The sequence below is a fragment of the Prionailurus bengalensis genome, chromosome D2 (genome assembly GCF_016509475.1).
Source record: "Prionailurus bengalensis isolate Pbe53 chromosome D2, Fcat_Pben_1.1_paternal_pri, whole genome shotgun sequence".
Taxonomy (NCBI): domain Eukaryota; kingdom Metazoa; phylum Chordata; class Mammalia; order Carnivora; family Felidae; genus Prionailurus; species Prionailurus bengalensis.
In genome coordinates, this window is record NC_057351.1 from 22,241,624 (window position 1) to 22,262,102 (window position 20,479).

Below are 20,479 nucleotides of genomic sequence, written 5' to 3' on the forward strand. Positions count from 1 at the left end.
CCTCCCCTCCCCCATCCATCTAATGCCATATCATGTCACAATTAAAAAAAAAAAAGGATAGTATAATACATCTCGGAGTCATGCAAACAGCCGGATAAGCCCCCACATCCCAGCACCAAACACAGCCCGAGTTCATTTTCATATTGCACTGCAGAATGCCTATGTATTAAAGTTTCCAAAGATGTTCTTTTACAATACACATGACTACCCAAATTTGATTCAGTCCTGGAGCCACAACATGCTGAACTATTTCTGTTAATCACAAGAAATAGTTTCAAGATAAAATAAAATAATAAGAACTACCTTTTACCAGTTTAAACAGAAAGGTGATGATGACTCAACCCAATGAGATAAAGCAAACAGTTTAAACATTACTGAAAACATAACAGGTATTTGCTGTACAGGGTCAGCAAATACACAGAAGGATTTCTGCCCTTCTTCCCACTTAAGCACACATGTAGAGAGCACAACCACTTATCTGTTTCTGAAAAGAAAATGTCCTGAATTTGCAGGAATTTTGACTCTTTACTAGATATATGGCAAGAAGGTAGTATTTAACAGAAAACTAGCAATAGTTGGATGGGTAATAAGAGAATGTTGGAAGCAGATTTCTCAAATGGTATATATGACACAGCAGGTAAACGGGGAAAAGAAAAAGTATTTTACAGTCAATTTTGACATAAAGATCTTCTATTTTTACATAACAACTTACCATTTTAGAGGCCAAAGAACCGTTTCATAAAACGGTTGTTCAATTATGGTGTTTGACAGCTGCTAAAAGGTATCTTTAATAAGAATTATAAACCAATCATCTAGGTTAAAATATGCTGAATGGTGACTTTGAAAACATTGAGGCAAAAGAATATAAAGAACAGGAAAAATTATGCCCAAGGATTCAAGACTATCTTGCAGCTAAATTCAGAAATAAACTCTTACAATTTTATTAGATGTTAATTTATTGCCTTTATTGTTTATGTAATGAGAAGAATCAAGTCGATGAATCAAAACACCTTCTTTTTAAATCATTAATGAGCTTTTTCCCCCTACATATCAATGAAGACAAACAAATATATCCAGGCAACCATAAAATTTCTAAAAATAATCATTTGCAATGCAGAAAACTGCAGGGTGCTTACATTAAATGTAATTCACAAGTTGAGTCTTTAAATTTATACTCCAGGAAAACTGCATCAGACCATAGCAAGTAGAGGGGAAAATCCTGAGATTAAAATATTTACAAATTATAAAAGAGGACCTGGGACTCAAAGTAGATGAATGTATTAATCTGCAGGTTTAGAATGTCCTTGAAATAAAGATATTATCAGAGATTCATAGACACTGGAAAATATAATATGTGTAAAAATATGCATAAATATATAAATGAAAGGGAAGCCTGTCTTGTCGTCGGGATTCTGATTTAGTTAGTGGAATATTCTGTGCACAGCCTTACTTCTAATCAGCATAAATAACAGTACCCAGCAATGCTTTGAATTTTACATTTTTTAGGAGCTGAGTTTTCTATTATTCATAATCCTATTTGTATAGGACATCTGATACAGCTCTGCTATAAGCTTCATCCTGATCATAAAACAAAGCCACCGTGAATTTTGGCACAGTGAGATTAACATGGCAATATGTGAGGTTCAATACTGTAGAGGAAGAATTGAGGAATGTACCCAGCACCTAAATGTGGACTAGTATGTATATGCATAAAATTGTTCTAATTGGCGCCTATTTCCATATTGAAGCACATGGCTATAAAAGAAATATTCTCAGAGCTTAATTTATATGACAGACATGAAGCTAAATGTCAATTCTGTTATCTAATTTTATGATACAGCATGTGAGGTTTTGAAATCAGAGCTGGCTCGGTTGCCAAGGTTACGGTGATAACACTCAAGCCACTGAGCACACACGAGTTACTATTCGGTTGACCTGTAAACAAGTACAGACAGGACCTTGGGGGTTGGAAACAATGGAATCTCTTGATGATAATAGCATAATGCCGTCACCCAATACAGGTCCGGAGGGCCCGACTTCTAACTGTGTCGCAGCAATATCTCAATGCATGAAATGCTGTTGGATGGCTAGAAAAATAATTCCATGTTATGTAAATATTTTGCCTCAAAAGGATGATAGTTAAAGAGAAGAGGTTGTATTGAGCACAACACTACCTTTGAAGCTAAAATAACTTATTGAGTCAAAATTCTACTTGTATCCTTGGAATAAAGAAATTTTTTTCCTTTTTTTTTTTTAATGCACAGTTAGGGGCTATGAGAATATATCTCCATTACTTTACACTCAAAGCACTTAAGAAATAAGATCATATTTTACCTACCAACTTGCTTCAGCGTTTTTGGTTTAACTGTTGTTGATCTAAATATGAATGCAAGTTAAGAAAACATTCTATATAAATTATAGAGGCCATTTTTCTGGCCTGCCCTAATAATGTAGTACCCTAACCCTGATTTTAACCAAAAGGCTGGGGAATCAGCGGATGTAGTGATACAGCTACAGAAAGATGCTGTTTTGACACATTGCTCCTTATTCTTTTCTCATTCTATATTCTTTTCTAATTCCTAATTCTTCACATAGCAGTATTCTCTGCTACATAAACACATATACAATCAAGTAACTATTTTGAGAACACCGCATATTCCCTGTAGATTTTTAGCCTCTTTTCTATCTAGTCAAGGAAGGCACAGGACCTGCAGCTAAGAATATCTCCCCCTTTAGGCAGAATTCCAAGGAACTAGAGCTATTAAATAACTTTTAATCAAAACATTCATTCCTGTGTGGAGACTGTTCAGTGTCTGACACAAGCTCGTGTTTAAAAATGCCATTCCTGTGGAAGATAAAAAGAAAAAGGCAGGTTCTAGCATCTCCACTTCCATGGCTCTGTTACATTTTTTTACTTTGAAGAGTTGAGTTTAAAAATAATTGGGAGGGGAATGTGTGATGAGGGCATTCTCACATATTATGCAGCAGGGTTAGCCTAGAAATGACCTCAGGGTTCCTATTTCAGCTGTAAAAAGAATCTGATAGGATTTAAATGGCGTCCTACAGCTATTTGGAGTAGAAAGCACAAAAATTTGAGAATTCTTTGCAGAAGCAAAGCACGGAGTAGACAAAACTCTAAACTCCAGCACTTGAATACTGAGAAGGGGTAGGAAGAGGTTTGGAATTTTTTGTTGTTGTTGTGGACCCGGCTAAGTGGCTTTATTAAAGAAAGCCAGGGTTACAAAGGACTTAAGCATGCAGGGTCTCAGTTGCTTGCCTACGGAATGTTTATTTTGGGGAGAAAAATGTAATTTCTTTTCCCTAAGGGGAAAATGTTACTGTAAAAGTTTCTCTAGGGTACTAACACATCAAATAATGCCCATGCAATGATGTTTTGATTAGTTAAGTAAAAAATAATCCAAAGTAAATCTGTGTGTGGAAATAATTGCGGATCTTGCTTCATACAGGGGTAGAGGGCAGCAGGGCGGGGGGGGGGGGTGGTGTCACAGAAGGCCCAAGTCCTCCAAAAATGCTTGTGCTGATAAAGCCAACCTGAGTTGTACCAGTTTTTCTTCAGACATTAAACAAACAAGACAGCATATTTTTTTTCAGTTATCTTTCAAGGAGAACACCGGCCAAAGATAGCATGTAAAAAATTGGCAAAGGTATTTGGATAACATAAGAAGTGTGTGCAAAGTTGGGACCAATCTTTATTGAAGGATGAAAGAGAAAAAAATCTGAACACAGTGCATCTTGCCCACATATCTTGGCCCAAGCTAGACTTGAAACAGCAAAGGCCGTACAAGTTCCCAAGGCCTGTCTTTGTAATATCTATAGTCAAATATAGCAAACGTGGTGGGAAAAGGTCAGAGAGGCAACCAGAAGCAATGCTGCTTTTCCAATCTGAAATACCAAATTCATCCTTTGAAGAAGTGGTTGAAACAGGGTAGATAGTCACTATAAAAAAATGTGTTGTTAAGAATGGATTTTCCAAGTTCTTTCCTATCACACAAGTGCTCTTATCTTCTTGGTTTATCTTTCCTTTCCTAGTCCCATCCAGTCCACCACCACTGTCGGCTAGGGGGCTGCCTTTGCATTTTCTTATCTGGTTAAGTGAAGGAAAAATACCTAAATTATCCTTTATCTAAGAGCCCAACATCAGGCCAGTCTGACAGGCCATTGTGAACGTTTGTGGGTTCCATCTGGTCCTCCACATAGCTGTGAGCAGGATGGCCAAATGCCCTTCTCCAAAAGGTCAATTCCTTGCTGACGAACACTTGGTGACCAATAAGTATGTCATTGTTAATATGCCCCTTAAAGTCTTTCATTCTGTGGTAGGACACCACCTCTTTATATGTCAGTACTGCTTATTATTTCCTTTTCGAGTAGAAACTCCTATATCCTTTATATTGGTAGAGATCACAATCACATTTTAATGGCCTTCTTTCCTTTGCCAATGAGCACAGGTCTCCTTCTGGCAAAGGTTCACGCAGGAGTCCCTGACCTCCACCTTTGGGGCTTCAAGCTTCCTTCTCCCCCTACAACTTAGGTAGGTTCTTTACAGAAACATTTTTGAAACCATTCAAGTCAACAACACACCTTTCATGCATGTAGTCTGACAGCGCTATGCAAACAGATCAAAACAGCACAGAACAGCTGGGAGCATGGCAGAGAAAAGGAATGTGTAACACGTGGCTTTGGAGAATTTTAGTAGGGAAGCAGCCCGGTGTGTATGAGATGCAGGGGGAGTTGTCAGTGATCGGTGAACATAACCACCAGGAGATGAATGGCTCTGTAAGCTCATACTCATGGAAGATGGAGAGGTCTGTAGGGGAGCGCCTGGCAGGGGATCTGGGGAGAGCAGGGCAGGACCATGCAGTGCCCTGGATGTGAGCAGAGAAATCAAGTCAATACTTTACCAATAGCAGTGAGGCTTCTTAAGTACAGATGTTATGTGGGGAAAACTGTCAAAACACCCTGCAATATATCCAGATTTGGGAGTGATTAGCATGCGCAACTATTTCTTCTAAGCCCATAACTGCACGTTTAGTAGGAAGCAATACTTTAAACCAGTCTTTCCCCCACCCTCCAAAACTGAGTAGCCAAAGCAGTGCACGCTCTTAAGTGCAGGAAAGCCTTATCAACATCCCACCAATGCCACCAAACCCTGAGATAGATAAAACTTGAGTCTTAAGAACGGTTGCTTCTTCTATCACGATACAAATATCACAGGGGGCATTGGCCTCTACCACAGAAGGTTGTGGGTTATCATCCAATAGAAACTGGCTATTTTTCACTCAATATACCATTTTCCATACTGAACAATCTAAGCTCCATTTAGTATATTCTTAAATCTCATACAATCATCAGAAAAAGTTGAATGCATGGGAAATTGAGTGAAACACAAGTAATTTATTAGAAGAAATCTTATTTAACTCCTGGTCAATAAGAACAGAAAGCATTGACATAAAGAAGGCTTGTTTAACAGGAGAAGGTGAAATTGTGGTAATAAATTCCTTCCCAACACCACCTCTCATTTTCATTCCTTTTTGGCTTTCCCTGAAGAGAAATGATGGAGGTACTTCCTTCCTGTACTGTTCATGTTTTCTCCTGAGAGCAAGACTAGCTGTAGATACAGGAAAGCCTCCATATCAGCCTGAATGCCAGATGGGAGGTCTCTGGGATTAAGCTCCTTAACTCTTTTGAAAGGAAACTATGTAAACCAGCAAGATCATTCCACCACACAAGAAAGTGTGAAGTGAAAGGGTAAAGAGACTTTACCCAGACCTCTCAGCAATCTTCTCTGAATTCATAAAGGTGAAAGGACTTGTCCCATGCCACTTATCCAATAGTAATACACAGTCATTCCTCTCAGCAATATTAACTGATAATGCACTATGTATCAGGTACTCTTCTAGACACTGAGGATACAGCAATTAGCTAAAAATACAAATCACTCATGCTTATCTTCATGCTCATATTCTAGTGGAGAACAAAGACAATAAGCAAGAAAAATATGTACACTAGGTGCTGTGTTAGGTAGTGACAAGTGCCAAACAGAAAATAAAGCAAGGAAGAGGGACAGAAATATTAGGGAACAGAAGATACTTTTGGAATGAGGTGACCAGGGAGGGCCTCACTGAGCAGCTGACATTTCAGTAAAGACCTGAGGAGGTGAGGGAGCTAACATGCTGCTATCTGCGGGGGAGAGCCCTGTGGAAAAGGAAACAGCTCATGCAAAGGCTCTGAGGAAGGTTGTCTCCCTTGGGTGAGGGGGGGAAATAGCAGGAGCTGAGCTCAGGAAGGCAATGCTGGACTGAGGTAGGGAGGGCCTCATGGGGTCTGGCTCTTACTTTGAATGAACTGGTGGACCGTTGGGATTTTTTAAGCAGAATAACATAATTTATGTTTGAACAGGAGAGCTGACCAAACGGTGGTGGTGGTGTTGGTGGTAGTGATGGTGGTGGTGGAGGGGGCGTGTCAGGGGGAAAAGGCAGAAGGATGGAACCAGTGAAAAGGTAACAATCCCAAGAGAGGCGATTGGACTTTGGCCTGGGAGCAGTGCAGGTGGTGAGAGGTGGCCGCATTCCCTATATTTGCGCAGCGGGGAGCCAGCAGGGTTTGCTGACGGACCACGTGTGGGATATGCCCAAGAGGAGTCAAGGATGATGCTAGAGAGCTTGTGCTGAGTGATTCTGTATTCCCTGTTCCTGGTGCTGACATCTGTACTTTAGCATCTCTAACACTGAACTGTAATTATTATGTTGCTGTCTCCCTGCTGTACCCTGAGTTTCTTCTTCAGGGACTTTGTTCCATTCCTATTAGTTCCTCTTGCATGGTGTATATATAACACAGCATTTGTGACAAAAGAGGCTCCCAATGACTGTTTATCAAGTAAAATGGCCTTCTAGATATTGAAGGATAAAGGACATAGATGCAAATATGTCTGCAGTCCTAAAGTCTAAAAGAAAGGAGTTCAGGCGTATAGTAAGTCAGTTATGGAATACGTTTTAATAAAGAATGAAAACAGTATGTGAGCTATTATATTTCTTCAGACAATTACTGCTGAAAGGCAACCATATAATATCTCTGGTATACAGCAGAGATTAACCAGTTAATATATATTTCTTAATTATTGGAATTTATCTAAAAAATCCATTTACCCCATCTAATTGGATAGTTTTATAACACTGGGATAATAATGTATTAATGATCACTTCATGGAGTTAGATAATCTCCAGAAGCAAAGGAAATGTAAAGAAATAGGTTACTTTCAACCCACTAATTTCTGTGTTACACAGAATCAAGGCTGAAGGGAACACCCTCTATTTCACAGACCATCTTGTTTTTTTAAAAAAAACATAGCAAACACTAAAAACAAAAATCAGTAAGATAGAAAGATAGCCAAGGTGATAAATTGAAAAGACAATCTGCTAATTTGCTTTATCTTTCTGTAATTCAGCACTGTCCTTCAGATGATATCTAGGCTGGGGACACAGGGGTTCCAGGGGAAGAATAAAGTGGTGGAACAATTTTGGAAACCTAATAAATGGCCAATATTAAAAGTTACTGATAGAACTGTTGACAAGGTTCACTAAGAAACATATCTGTGAAAGTGTTCTGTAAACTTTACACTACCAGTTATTGTCCAACAAATATGATCATGGGTTCAAAAGTCACCACAGGATATATTTTATATGTTGTAGCCAATAAGAATTGCGGAATATTCTCATCACGAGATGTTTTCCTTTTGGTGTACCAGCTCATGTCGTTAACTGAAATATAACTGCTGAAAGCTAGTAACAGAATCATCCTCAGAAGACACTGCAGAATTACTCAACAGTCTCTTTTTTCTTACCACCTAATGTAAAAGGGAAAACTGTAGTGCTGAAATATATTTCCTCATCAGAATGTTATAGTATAGAAACATCACAAACTGATGAAAAGTTAACACACTTAGCTATTATTTGACCCAACTGGTCAAGCTTGCAGTTATTAAGTAGTAATAGAAAAAAAGGTAGTAAGAAGGCAGAACACAAGACGTTAATATACTGAACAATGTGTATGTCCTATTCTCCTTACCTATTCCAGTGGCCTCATTATTCATGTCTCTATGGCACCTTTTGAGGCCATCAATGCTTTTCTGGGCTGCCACAATGGACAGTTTTTCCTAGTCATGTGACCAGTGTTTGGGCAGCAGCCAGCATCTGTCTAGGTCCTGGAACACGAGTGACCCCACTCATCAATCAAATCCTGTTGCTATCTCATTTGGCACTGTTGTTTCTCAAGGACAGATTCATCCTGGGGCCAGGGCTCAGTTGGACAAAGAAATTCCAGCTTTCTGATGTTTTGTCTTCCGGTCACAATATGAGATGTAGCAGTTCAGAGCAGGAAGGACAGTGCGGGACAGTAGGCTGAGGGTGGTACAGAGCACGGCATGTTTTCTGTCTGCCGGATGATCTGGCATCACGGAAATCTTGTTTGGGTGTTTTGGTGCACAATCTACAAATCTCCACCACATTTAAGTTTTTGAATCCTTTCTATGCATTTAGTCTGATGCATTTTTGTTTATTTGTTTTGGTTAAGCACAAAGCAGTAATAATCCACCTTCAATTTTTCTACTCACTGCCCTCATCTTTGGGCAAATGAATTTAAAATAAATAAATAAATAAATAAATAAATAAATAAATAAATTTAAAAATATGATTATTTAAAAAATATTTTTCAGTATTTATCTTTGAGAGAGAGAGACAGAGAGAGAGAGAGAGAGAAAGCGAGAGCACGAGTAGGGTAGGCACAGAGAGGGAGACACAGAATCCAAAACAGACTCCAGGCTCTGAACTCTTAGTACAGAGCCCAATGTGGGGCTCGATCCCACAAACTGAACTATGAGATCATGACCTGAACCAAAGTCAGACGCTTAACTGACTGAACCACCCAGGTGCCCCTAAAATATGATTCTTATAAGGATCTTGGAAATGACACTAAGAGGACAAACAACCTTACAACTGGAAAATCGTTAGTATTGACATAAGTAATTTTCTATTTAAGAGGGCACCTGTTGGGATGAACACTGGGTGTTGTATAGAAACCCATTTGACAATAAATTTCATATTAAAAAAGAAAAAAGGAATACTCCTTCAAACAAGGCTTTACAAAAATAATTCACAAATCTAAAAATATTTGTGGAGAAAAGGTGGGTTTCAGGGTGTGGGTCAGTGTACCTCCATTCTTTTTCTCCTGGTCTAGCTCATCTCCTAGCTAATCTTTTCATTTGCTCATTCATTAAGGAGAGGTTAGGCACCAGTGTTTTCTGTCTTTGTCACTTTCACATAGGTACATGATTTGTGATTCTTACTATAAAAATGCAAACATAAAATTCAACCTAGTGAAATAGTTTGGAGTTTGTTACAATGGCATTTCCTTGTAAATGCCTTAGAAGAGCCTGCCATGTACAAGACTGATGGACAGATTCATGCACTCATTCAACTAACATTCATTAAACTCTTACTATGTGCCATGCCCACGCATAGGGCAGACAGACAAAATTCCTGTTCTACAGATAGTAGGAGTCATAGCATAAGGGCAACTGAAGAAGATGATGAAGGAGCCAACTTTCAAGTGTGTGATCATAGTGATGAGAGGGATTTGCCAAGGAGTCCTGAGGAACATAAGGAGGGACATTTCACCTGGATCCTGAAGGTAACAGGGAGTTGGGGGAGAGTATGGAGGGGACTTCTGGGAATTTGTGCCTCTTATTCTAAAGTCTTAGAATAGTTGTGGTAATTAAGTAGGTAAAGAATAGGCAGGTGGGAGTATAATTTCTATGCAGGTGTAATGCACATTTGTGGGCCTAGAGGCTACAGACCATACACAATTAAAATATCAGGTTATGTCTGGAGCAAGACAGGAGGTTGGACAGGCAGGCTGGGACTCAGTCCAGAGAAACAAACCAGAGTGGAGCCTCATATCCAACGTGCAGCTACCTCACCCAGGGAAAGGACACTTCTCGTCCAGCTCTGCACCTGATTCTCAGCTAAGGTGAATGAGCACAAAACAGACAAGGTCATCTGTACATTCCCACAGGTTCTCATTGCACCCTCCAGTTCCAGAATGAACCAACTACAAAAGACCACACGGTTACTATTTGATGGGGAAACAGAGAAATAGAAAACTTTCAGGGAACTGTGGGGTCAGCTATCACAGGATACCTGGTCCAATGTATCTTTTTAGAAAAAGATACAAACATAACCACAGCCGAAGACACAGGCCACTTGGTCAGACTCTGATCCACACAGCTGAGGGCTTATCTCTAGGAAAAGGGAATCAGCATGATTTGGGGACAATTTGATAGTGTTTCATTATTGAGCCTTGAGATTCAAGACCATCCTGTTTCCCATACTCTTCTATTAAGGATCTTGTCCCATTTCCCGCCCTAAGTGCACACAAATAATTTGTATTTCAGTGAGAATTAACTCTAAATTCTATAAATTAAAACATATGTTGTCTACCACATACATTTCCTCAGACATAATAGATTTTTTTGTTCATTAAAATACTTGTACTTAAAAAATATTGAGATACAATTTAAATACAATAAACTTTGCAGACTTAAAGTGTTCGGTCTGATTAGTTTTGACTTACGTATGCACCCCAATACTATCATCCCTATCAAAATCATGAACATTTCCATCACCTCCAAAGTTTCCTGTGTCCCTTTGCAATCCATCCCTCCCTCTTCGTCCTCTTTCCCAGGCAACCAGTGATCTACTTTCTATCACCATGGATTGCATTTTCCGGAATTTTATAGACATGATATCACACAGTATGTGTTCCTTTCCTCTGGTTTCCTTCACTTAAAAGCTTTGTCTCTAATCTTTAAGAGATTCTTCCCTTTTGGCTGAGGTTCAGTAAAGAGCATGATAATCATGATGATTCCACAGTAGTGCTTACCAAAGCATGCCTTGAGGACCACCTGCTTTATAATCATCCAGGGACTGGCTAAAATGTGCTGATTTACCTCTCCCTAGAACTCTGACATCAGAATAGCCAGCATATGTGGGCATACTTAAGCCTGCAATTTAGTTCAACCTTTTAGGGAACGACGGTTCCTGTTTCTGGGTCTAGCTACTTATTCCTCTAAGTCTTTCTATTGTTTTGTTTTTTTCTCTACATTTTTTTTTAACATTTATTCATTTTTGAGAGACAGAGAGAAACAGAGTGTGAGTGGGGGAGGGGCAGAGAGCGAGGGAGACACAGACTCTGAAGCAGGCTCCAGTCTCTGAGCTGTCAGCACAGAGCCCGACACGGGGCTCAAAACTACGGACCACGAGATCATGATCTGAGCCAAAGTCGGATGCTTAACCGACTGAGCCACCCAAGTGCCCTGGTCTTTCTACAGTTTTCTATAACCTGGGCAAACTTTTAGGCCACAGCAGGACACAGGACTTTAGGACAAAGGTTGCAATAATTTTCCTAGATCCCATTGTGCCCACATTTAGAAGCGCGGTTTGAGTTACTTTTCCATATAGTACATGCATTGTGAACTTTCCTCCTTTTCAAGTCTACCATGGGGGTCAGGACTCTAGCGAAGACGGTCCTGTGAGTGAGTAGGACTCCTTTATCACAGGTGCAAAATTCAATGAGGTGCCAAAAAACTACATAGTCCAGGTGCCCAATATTAAAAAAACAACAAACAAACAAAAAACAAAATTAAGGCAAAATAAATCCCTGATGAACAAAATACCAAAATATTAAATAAAGTCAGGACCAGTAACCTTGCCATACTGAGCCATACTGAGTTTGAAGCAGAAAGAAAAAATTAGTGATCCTATCTTTTAAAAGTTATTACTATTTATATTTTATGCCCAATGTGAGTGCCCTATTGCCTCAGCCTAGTCCTGGCCCAGACTCACCTCCACCTGATATATTTTACTGTCCAACAGGCTTTTTGCTGTCCTGAAATTGTCATTAGAATGTTACTTCTGGCCCAGCATTTATAATGTGCCAGGGACAAGAAGAGCTCATTCAAAGCACCCTATCTGGACACATTAGACATTTCCTACTTTTCCCCTTGCCATTAACCACAAGTACAGCCAATCCCAGACAAACACATAAACACTGGTCACCCATAGTCCTGAATTTTTAAAAGAGCCTCAACCAAGCATTCAAAATGGGATGTATTCATGGTGTATCTGATTACGTGTGCCTTCAGCATGAAACTAGACCTATCTAAATAGACACACAGAAACCATGGCTCTGATTAATATTATCATTTAAAACACATACTGCACTTCTCATAGGAGCTAACATTTGAGAAAAATCCACGTGTGAAAATAATCTGTATTAATAAATGAGTTTCAACCGAATAGAAAATATGCCCAGAAACTGTGGGGTGTAAGGGCATGTTTAAGTTCACTTTTTTAGGGGAAAGCATGCCATATAAAGGACCCAAGGCTCCTACTCACTCTCAGAAAGTTCACTTGGATGTATTATTTTTAATGAAAATGAAAGCACTCATGTTTAGCTATACAAAGAATTAAGCTATTTGTTATGTATTAAAGAATTTACGAGGCACAATGGCATACTAGAGCTGGTGACAGATGGAGAATACTGGTCTTCAGTGTCCACATAGAACAGCATACAAATTAGACTGGACTAGGGATAAATTTAAGGTAAGCTTGTCATCAGCCATCATCACCAGCCATGACAGCACGGTGGAAAGGGAAGGTATGGGTTCTGGAGTCCGACAGAACTAGCAGGAAAAGTTCAGTTCTACTCTTTCCTAGCTGACTGACCTTGGCCCCTTTCTGTGCCTGTTTGCTCAACTGTGAAATGAGCCTACTTTGCAGGGTCACCACAAGAATGAAGTGGTGGACATCAGGCACAGGCCCGGCCTTGATTAAACTGTAGCTGTTGTTATCACCACCTTCAGTGCCACAAGCTTTATGATGTGTTTGAAGGTTATCCAATCCTGAGACAGATCAATGCTGGAGGTTTTCAAGGAAAGGAAACATAAAATTTGTAATTATTTACGTGTGGGGTGACTATACGAGAGGGACAGGGGCCCAGATATCCTGTTGAAAGGCAGAGCCCACCCTCCTTGTCTCCCTTTTTAGTGCCTAATTGTGAACATTTCATTCTTATAATAGTTTGAGAGAAAAACCGAGAGTGATACCCCTTTATTATTTTAGAGAGGGAGAGAGAGAGTGTGTGTGTGAGGAGGGGAGAGGGAGAGAGAGGGAGAATCTTAAGCAGGCTCTATGCTCAGCGTGGAGCCTGATGCGGGGCTCGATCCCATGACCCTGGGATCATGACCTGAGCCAAAGTCAAGACTCAGATGCTCAACAAACTGAGCCACCCAGCCCCAACCCCGCGCCGCCCCCCCACCCCCGCCGCCACTTTAAAAAGAGGCTGTTTTCTTGCCAAAAAAGGGCAGCTGATCACAGTCCTGGTTACTAGGTATAGTTTTGTTCTTGATATTTTAAAAGAGCCAGAAAAAGTTCATCCAAAGTGGATAGAAAGTAGGTGGTGGGAAGAAAGGCTGCGAGAGTTGGAGTCATTCACTCCAGACAAGACAGGGTTTGACGGATTCTAAATGTGTTAAGTGGTGCTGAGGCTGCTGTGCCACCTTCCTTCTCCATCCACAGAAGGACTCCCGTACTCAACATTTTTTCTTGGATGGATGATTTTCCTTCCTGAAGAAAAGGGGTCACCTAGATGACCTTGTGAGGCCTCTTCCAGTTCTAAGCCTTCGCACAAATACAGAAGAGCAAAGAGACACCCAGCTCGTCAATGTGGGGGTGGGTTGCAGCCGCATCTGTTTAAAATGAGGCTGAGGTAGCTTGGTACAGAAGAAAGAGTGGGGGCTGGGATTCAGGCAGAGGTGGGTTGGAATCTGCCTCTGAAACTCACTCTTGGGCAAGTTACGGGAGTGAAAGAACTCAGCTCTGTCCTCCCTTGTAGCATGGAGATAATCTCTGCCTTCTAGGGTTCCTGAAAGGATTAACTGAAATAATGTTGGCAAGGCACCTAATATTTTGACTGGCACATATAAGCCTTTGATAAATTGGAGCTATTATTCCAGTTGGTTGAAAAATGGGGTGAAAGATTAACGCCCTTCTGCTTATAGTTATACAAATTCCTGTAGGCAGACCGACACCACTGTGGCCCACAGGATCCACACTGCAAGTGGAGCCTGTCCACACCAGACGATGTTTGAGGGGACAACTTATTAACCACTGTGGTCCTTAGGGGCAGAAGACACCAAAGACAAGGCCTAAGGCATCTTGGTAGGGCTCTGGTTTCTCTCACTGTCACCAAAAGAATCACAGGAATTATTTTAAAAAGGTTCCAAATACATCCAGGTATAAAGAATATATCACATCCCACTGATTTGTCATTCACACCAAGTACAGTAAAAAACATCTGTCAAAAAGCAGGTTTGCAAACCAAATGGATTGTCAGAAATTGTAATTAGGATTATTTTCCTTCACGAATGACACAAAGCTAAAAATGGAAGTCATCAAGAAATTGATCAGCTCTTGCAAAGCAATGAAATACAGTGGCCAGAACCCTATACCAAGTAAAAGGCACTCCTATTACCATCAGACTTTTCCACAAAATGCAATTTTTTGGTGTTACATGAATGTGGAATTGCATAATATTTAGCATTTACAGAAAGATGCTGGAGGCTGAGGCAGAACAGCTCTGCTTTTTGTTCTTTACCAATAGTGCGGTCCGTGGCAGGACACCTGTGAGGCTGTGGAGAACTGGAGAGGACAGAGGAAATGCAAGGTACAAACATGCATATAAAGTGAGGCCCACGGACAGCTGGGCCAGAAACATGGGAGTGTTTCCTGAAGCCCTTCTGTGTCATTCGGAGAATCAAACTTGGCTTGGAAAACACATCCTGTTTCCATCAAAGGAGGAACAGGTTACAGCTGATAGAACCGAGCTTTACAGACAAGGGAGCAGAACAATGCAGTGTCAACTGATGCAGTCACATGAAAGAGCAGCCTATTTTTGTTGGGCATAAACAAACACAGGCATGACACGTGGTGAAGTGACTCCAGATACATCAGGAGCTGGACAAGGCCCAGTGTGGATGCCTGTCAGTGTGAGATCTATGAAGGCCATCATGCCATTAAATCAATCCTAAGCAGGAATCTCACATGACAGTGAAGCAGCCCTTGTATTACCCAAAGATAAGCGTTACATTAAACCAAGTAAAACTCGGGGCCAAGTTAAAACTCGTTCTTTTCAGCTGTGTAACATTCCAGTGGCAACATGAAACGGTCCAGAGCAGCTAAACCCAAAACCTTTGGTAAGCTCATCAATAGGCCCATCATCTTCGGACAGCTGTTTGGAAGTGAGGGTGCAAAATGTCCACAGAAATCTATCACATCCATCCTTGCTTTGCTTAAAGTCATCATTTTATGATGCTTTAGATATTACAAATCCGACTGCATGGTCCTTAAATGGCACTTTACTATTATTGTTTGTATGTGTGGAATAACTGGACAAAAGAAAAACCACAAAGTGGCAACTAATATAATAATCAAGAACACCATGGAAAGAAAAGAAATGATAAAACAGGATTTTCAAGGAGAGGAAAAGTATCTACAACTCTGGAAATTAAACTCAAAAGTCCTCATTACCAAGGGGACATTAACATCGATGTTTTACTTCCCAGATGCCCTTTTCTGAGTCCCCACGAACATCCTGGTCTAAGTGGCAGATTCTCTCAGGGTGTGAACAACTTCTTAGGAATAGGGCAAACCCTTTCAGCAGTTTATTGAGTAGCTCAGACCACTTGGATAAATGCCAATAAAAGTCTGCTCAGAGCCTTAGAGAGCCACCGGCTTGGAGAAATGTGCGGGGCTCCCAGGTGGCTGAGTACGTTGGGTGTCTGACTTCGGCTCAGGTCATGATCTCACGGTTCGTGGGTTCGAGCCCCACATCAGGCTCTGTGCTGATAGCTTGGAGCCTGGGGCCTGCTTTGGATGCTGTCTCTGTCTCTCTGTCTCTCTCTCTCTCTGCCCACCCCCGCTTGTGCTCCGTCTCTCAAAACTGAATAAACATTAAAAAAAAAAAAAAAAAAGGACTAGAGGTGCTTTCAGAAATGATTATCTCAACGCCAAGGAGTAACTCATGTGGTTGTAGTATCTGCCTAATCCAATCCTGCGAGGTAACAGGACATTTGAGGTTAACGAGGGATAACTGATTCATGACACCTAAATTCTAAACTTACGATAAGATGTGTTAATTTACAATTAAGAGGTAAGAAAATCTCTGTATCTGGGTTTTGATAGTTTATAACACATTCATCGAGAGAAAGACCTTAAGTTATGGTGGCAAGAAGAAGTTGCTGAATATTCTAAGGCAATTTGACCATGTTCCTAGTCTTATTAATGTCCTTCTAGATTTACTACAGGGATTTCACTTGATTTTTCCTTCTTCTGGAATTTTGCTTGATTTTTAATGTAAAATACACATTAGTGCTTCAGTTCATTTTGGAAACGTGCCTTGTGAAGGATTTCAGAGATATTTTTCTTTCTTTTCAAAAACGACCTTCAAATAAAAATAATAGACTTTCAGATAACAAAGCCCAAAGCAAAAAACATCAGACTCTGCTAATGTGGTCAGGAAAAGACCAAAGAGACCTTCTGAAGTGGGGTGGCCGAGTGCTGAAATAACTTAAAACATTTTAGCAAAAGGTAAATAAAGTACCATTCAGGAAACCTGCCATCAAAGCAGCCAGGGCCGGAGGGCACACCAGAAACCTCTAGCTAACGTCCCAGTTTGACTAACACTGGTTGTTTCAAATGAGGGACTTCCTGGGAGGGACCTAGCGTCAAGGCAGACTGCTTTTCTTGACATCAGAAAACAATTCCACATTTTTTTTCTTTTTTCTTAAACACAGCACAGAATCCAACACATTTCAAGGCCATGTGACGTGGCTTTTGTTGCTTTATGAAGCAGCTGCAGGTTTGGAAAAGGAAATTGTATTCAGGTTCAAACACACTACACTGGTCTTGGTTTACCTGCCATATGCAAAACGCCTGTCTTTGTGATGATCGCCAAAAGTATCCCAAAGCCTGAGAGAAACGCTCACTTCATCAACAACATCCCGGGAACGCTCCAGGACCTGCAGGAGAGAGAGTGCAGTCCTGCTCAGTGTCACTCAGAGGCTCCTCAGGAGAAGGATGTCTAGGTCAGCACACCTCAAGGCTCACTTGACCCACCTGCCTTTAGTTTTGTCATTGCATCTAACAGGACTTGACTAAGTCCTAATTCTCTTTCTGGAATCACGTGACCCAAACCCTCATTCAAGAAACCGCAGCCATACGCCCGAGTTTGCGTTTTACTTTTGTTTTCTCTTGTGGCACTAAACACATAAGCTTTCTTTCGCGTGCACAAGTTACCCGTACTCCCTGGCAATAGCAGGGGATGTGCCATCAAATCCGGACTGGCAATAGCAGTGATGTGCCCTTAGGAGTCTAAAGAAACTCTGTACGTCTTACCTCCTGGCACACTCGGTACTGGTCGATCGCCCACACGGTAGGCACGTGGGTGGCCAGCAGCTGATACTGCGTTAGCGTTGTGTTACACGCTCTGGCACAGATCAAGCGCGTCTTCCCCACGGCGTTGTCTCCCACGACCACACACTTGATGGTTTCAACGTTGGGTCTTTCGTAGTCCATGTCAGTGTCCATTTATAAAACTCTGGAAGAAGAGAGTTACAGAGCAATCACAGGGGAGAGGGGTTCAGGCCGTTTCCCCTTTGTCTGGGCTCTTCTTCGGAAGTGCCCAGGCATAAGCGAGAGGTTTGGAACTTCATACTAAGCCTAAGTGAAACTCAAGTTTTCTATTTATGTCTCACACAAGTGCAAAAACACCGCCGGCTTGTTATTTTGACCCCAAACGGTTTATGCCGGTTAACATGTTATTTTCTCCTTGGTTTTCTCTAAACACAACCTGCCTACTGAAAATCCATCCAGGCAAATGAGAGTGCTGGCACACATTTATAGCTCACTAGCTACTCATGTTGATCCACTAAAGACACTGGTCACCTGCAGGTTTAACCTTAGACACTGGGGCACGAGACACCTTGGCAATATTAGTGACCATGCCATCTCAATCTCCCAACAAGCCAATCTCTCTATCTGAAAAGCAGTTTCCTGCAGGCTCTACACCATCATGGTGACTTAGGGGAGGCTCAAAAGTGCAAGCAGAGAGGATTAGCCTGCTTTAAAGATGAGTCAACAGTCCAACTGAATTTTTATTTTTTGAATTTTGAATTTTATGAATCAAATTCATAAATTTTATGAATTTGAATTTTATGAATCAAATTCATAAAAACAATATTCTTAAAAGGGGCACCATAAAGCAATGTATTTTTTTTTAAATTCTCTTTCTCTCTGTGTTTTCATTAAGAAATCTGGAGCATATGGTGAAGAATGATTTTACCAGGATGAGGAGCTAGTTTGGAATCTCCCTGAAAGCATCAAGAAAGGTTTAAGAGAGTTGCTGAGTGACAGGGCAAGAGGAAGAGAAAAAGCTGTCATGAGCTCTGCTTCCCCGGGGGGGTCAGGAACCTCCATAAAACGCAGAGCAGACTGCTTCTTGGCAGCAGTTGGATGGCTGGCCAACCATGGAAGATTCTAAGGTTTTAATGAATTATAATTGCCCTTTTGAAGAAGTCTACTGTTTTTTAATTTTGTTTTTAAAGTAGGCTTCACACCCAGTGCAGAGCCCAACACAGGGCTTGAACTCAAGACCCTGAGATCAAGACCTGAGCTGAGATCTACGGGTAGCATGCTTAAGCAACCGAGCCACCCAGGCACTCTGAGGAAGTAACTGTTAAAAGGAGAAAACTGGTTAGATGGTCACTTTTAGTGAGCCAATAATGGTTTTAGTGGTCATATTGGTAAAGAAACTGCTCAGAGTAGGGCCTGATACATAACTGGGGCTCGGTAAGTGTTTGTTTAATTCAACTGATTTGAGAAAAATGATAATTTGGATAATATGAGATTAAGAGTACAGAAGGAGAGACAGAAGAAAGAATATGAAATAGAATGAATACTTTTTCCCAGTTAGGACCATCTGAACATGAGACTGTCTCCTGTAACACCATAACAGGAGGTGTTGAACCCGAGACTACAGACTATTTGGCAAGACTTGAGTGGAGTGATTCAAACAACAGATGTGTGGTGAGGTCAGGATCTGGTCTCAGGATCCTGTCTGTAGTTTACACACCATAGAGAGGCTTAAAATAGATATCTGTGCCCACCAGCAAATGTAGATTCTGAAGGTCTTGGGTGGAGAAAGAGAGGCTTAAGAAAAACTCCAATTCTGATGATCACCCACAGGTGGTGACTCCTCAAATTGATCTCTTCTAATTTCTAGTCTATGGTTTTATTAGTTCCCTATTTCATAGTCTAACGTGGCAAAAACCTGACTTTGGCATCAGATCAGTGGTCCTGCAATACCTGCCAGAGAACATTTAGCAAAGTCTGCAGACATCTTTGGCTGTCACAATGGGGTTGGGGGAGAGGCCAGAGATGTTTTGAAACATACTATAATACAAGGTACAGGTCCCACGACACGGAGTAATTGGGGCCCAACGGTCACAGTGCTGAGGTTGAGAAATCTCAGCCTTAGAGGAGATGTGACTTTGAATCCTACTCTCCCCATTTTCCAGCCATTTTGTCACTGACAAGACATTTGCACTTTCAGCCATAGCTTCCGCATCTGTTAAGTGGGAACTATAGTACCAGGCTCCTAAAGTAGTGAGGATTTGGTGAACTGACTGATGTACCTGACACACCCATGACTCCCAGGATTCTAATCGTGGTGCTGAAGGTGAGTTGAGTGCCTTGAAGGGACAACAAAACAGTCAGGGGAAGCCCAGGATTAGCCGTGAAATCATAAACTTAATAACCACGAAGATCTATACGAAGGACGAATTTCAGTAGAGCAATCACAGAGTAATTCAGTGAAAAACAAGCATAAATGCAAGATGGAGCAGAGCTGACTTTGCATCAAGAAGGCAGGGAAACTTCTGGGTGGGAGTTGGACACAGTTAGCTAAGCAATAATAGAATTGGAAAGGTAGGTTAGAAATATTTTCCTGGGGCATTTCTAGCTTCTAGGATAAAAAATGGTAACACTTGTTGTGGATAAGAAATTTGATATGTTTCTGGTGATATTACTGTAGGGTATATACCCTGTGTCAGAAAAACAGGATCTGTTTGGAGCTTCACAACTCTGGAAACTAAGGTACATTATTTTGATCATCTTAAGTGGTGGAAAATCTTACTCTTTTGAAAGTGAATTTTATTTTTTTAGATGGATAAAAGCCATGGAGAGCCAATTCTTAAAATTCGGGGGAACGTTTGGATTTAGTCAAAACTGAAATAGACACACACAAAACACACAGTTGGTTTTCTTGTCAGATTGCAAACTAGCTTTGAGAG

General features: G+C 40.9%; 1 protein-coding gene across 10 annotated transcripts in view; it reads right to left on the bottom strand.

Moving 5' to 3' along the window:
- The window catches only part of RHOBTB1 (Rho related BTB domain containing 1), a 122,917-nt gene that overhangs the window by 20,781 nt on the left and 81,657 nt on the right, over positions 1-20,479 (bottom strand). For 9 of the 10 annotated variants that reach the window (XM_043596420.1, XM_043596426.1, XM_043596423.1 and 6 more), the window contains 2 exons: positions 17,526-17,727; positions 17,046-17,149 (listed from right to left, as the gene is read on the bottom strand). In XM_043596420.1, the coding sequence (XP_043452355.1) occupies positions 17,046-17,149; positions 17,526-17,717 (296 nt within the window). In that variant the 5' untranslated portion in view covers positions 17,718-17,727. Of the gene's footprint in view, positions 1-4,919; positions 4,981-17,045; positions 17,150-17,525; positions 17,728-20,479 lie in introns of those variants that run through there. The other variant, XM_043596427.1, reaches the window with a different exon arrangement.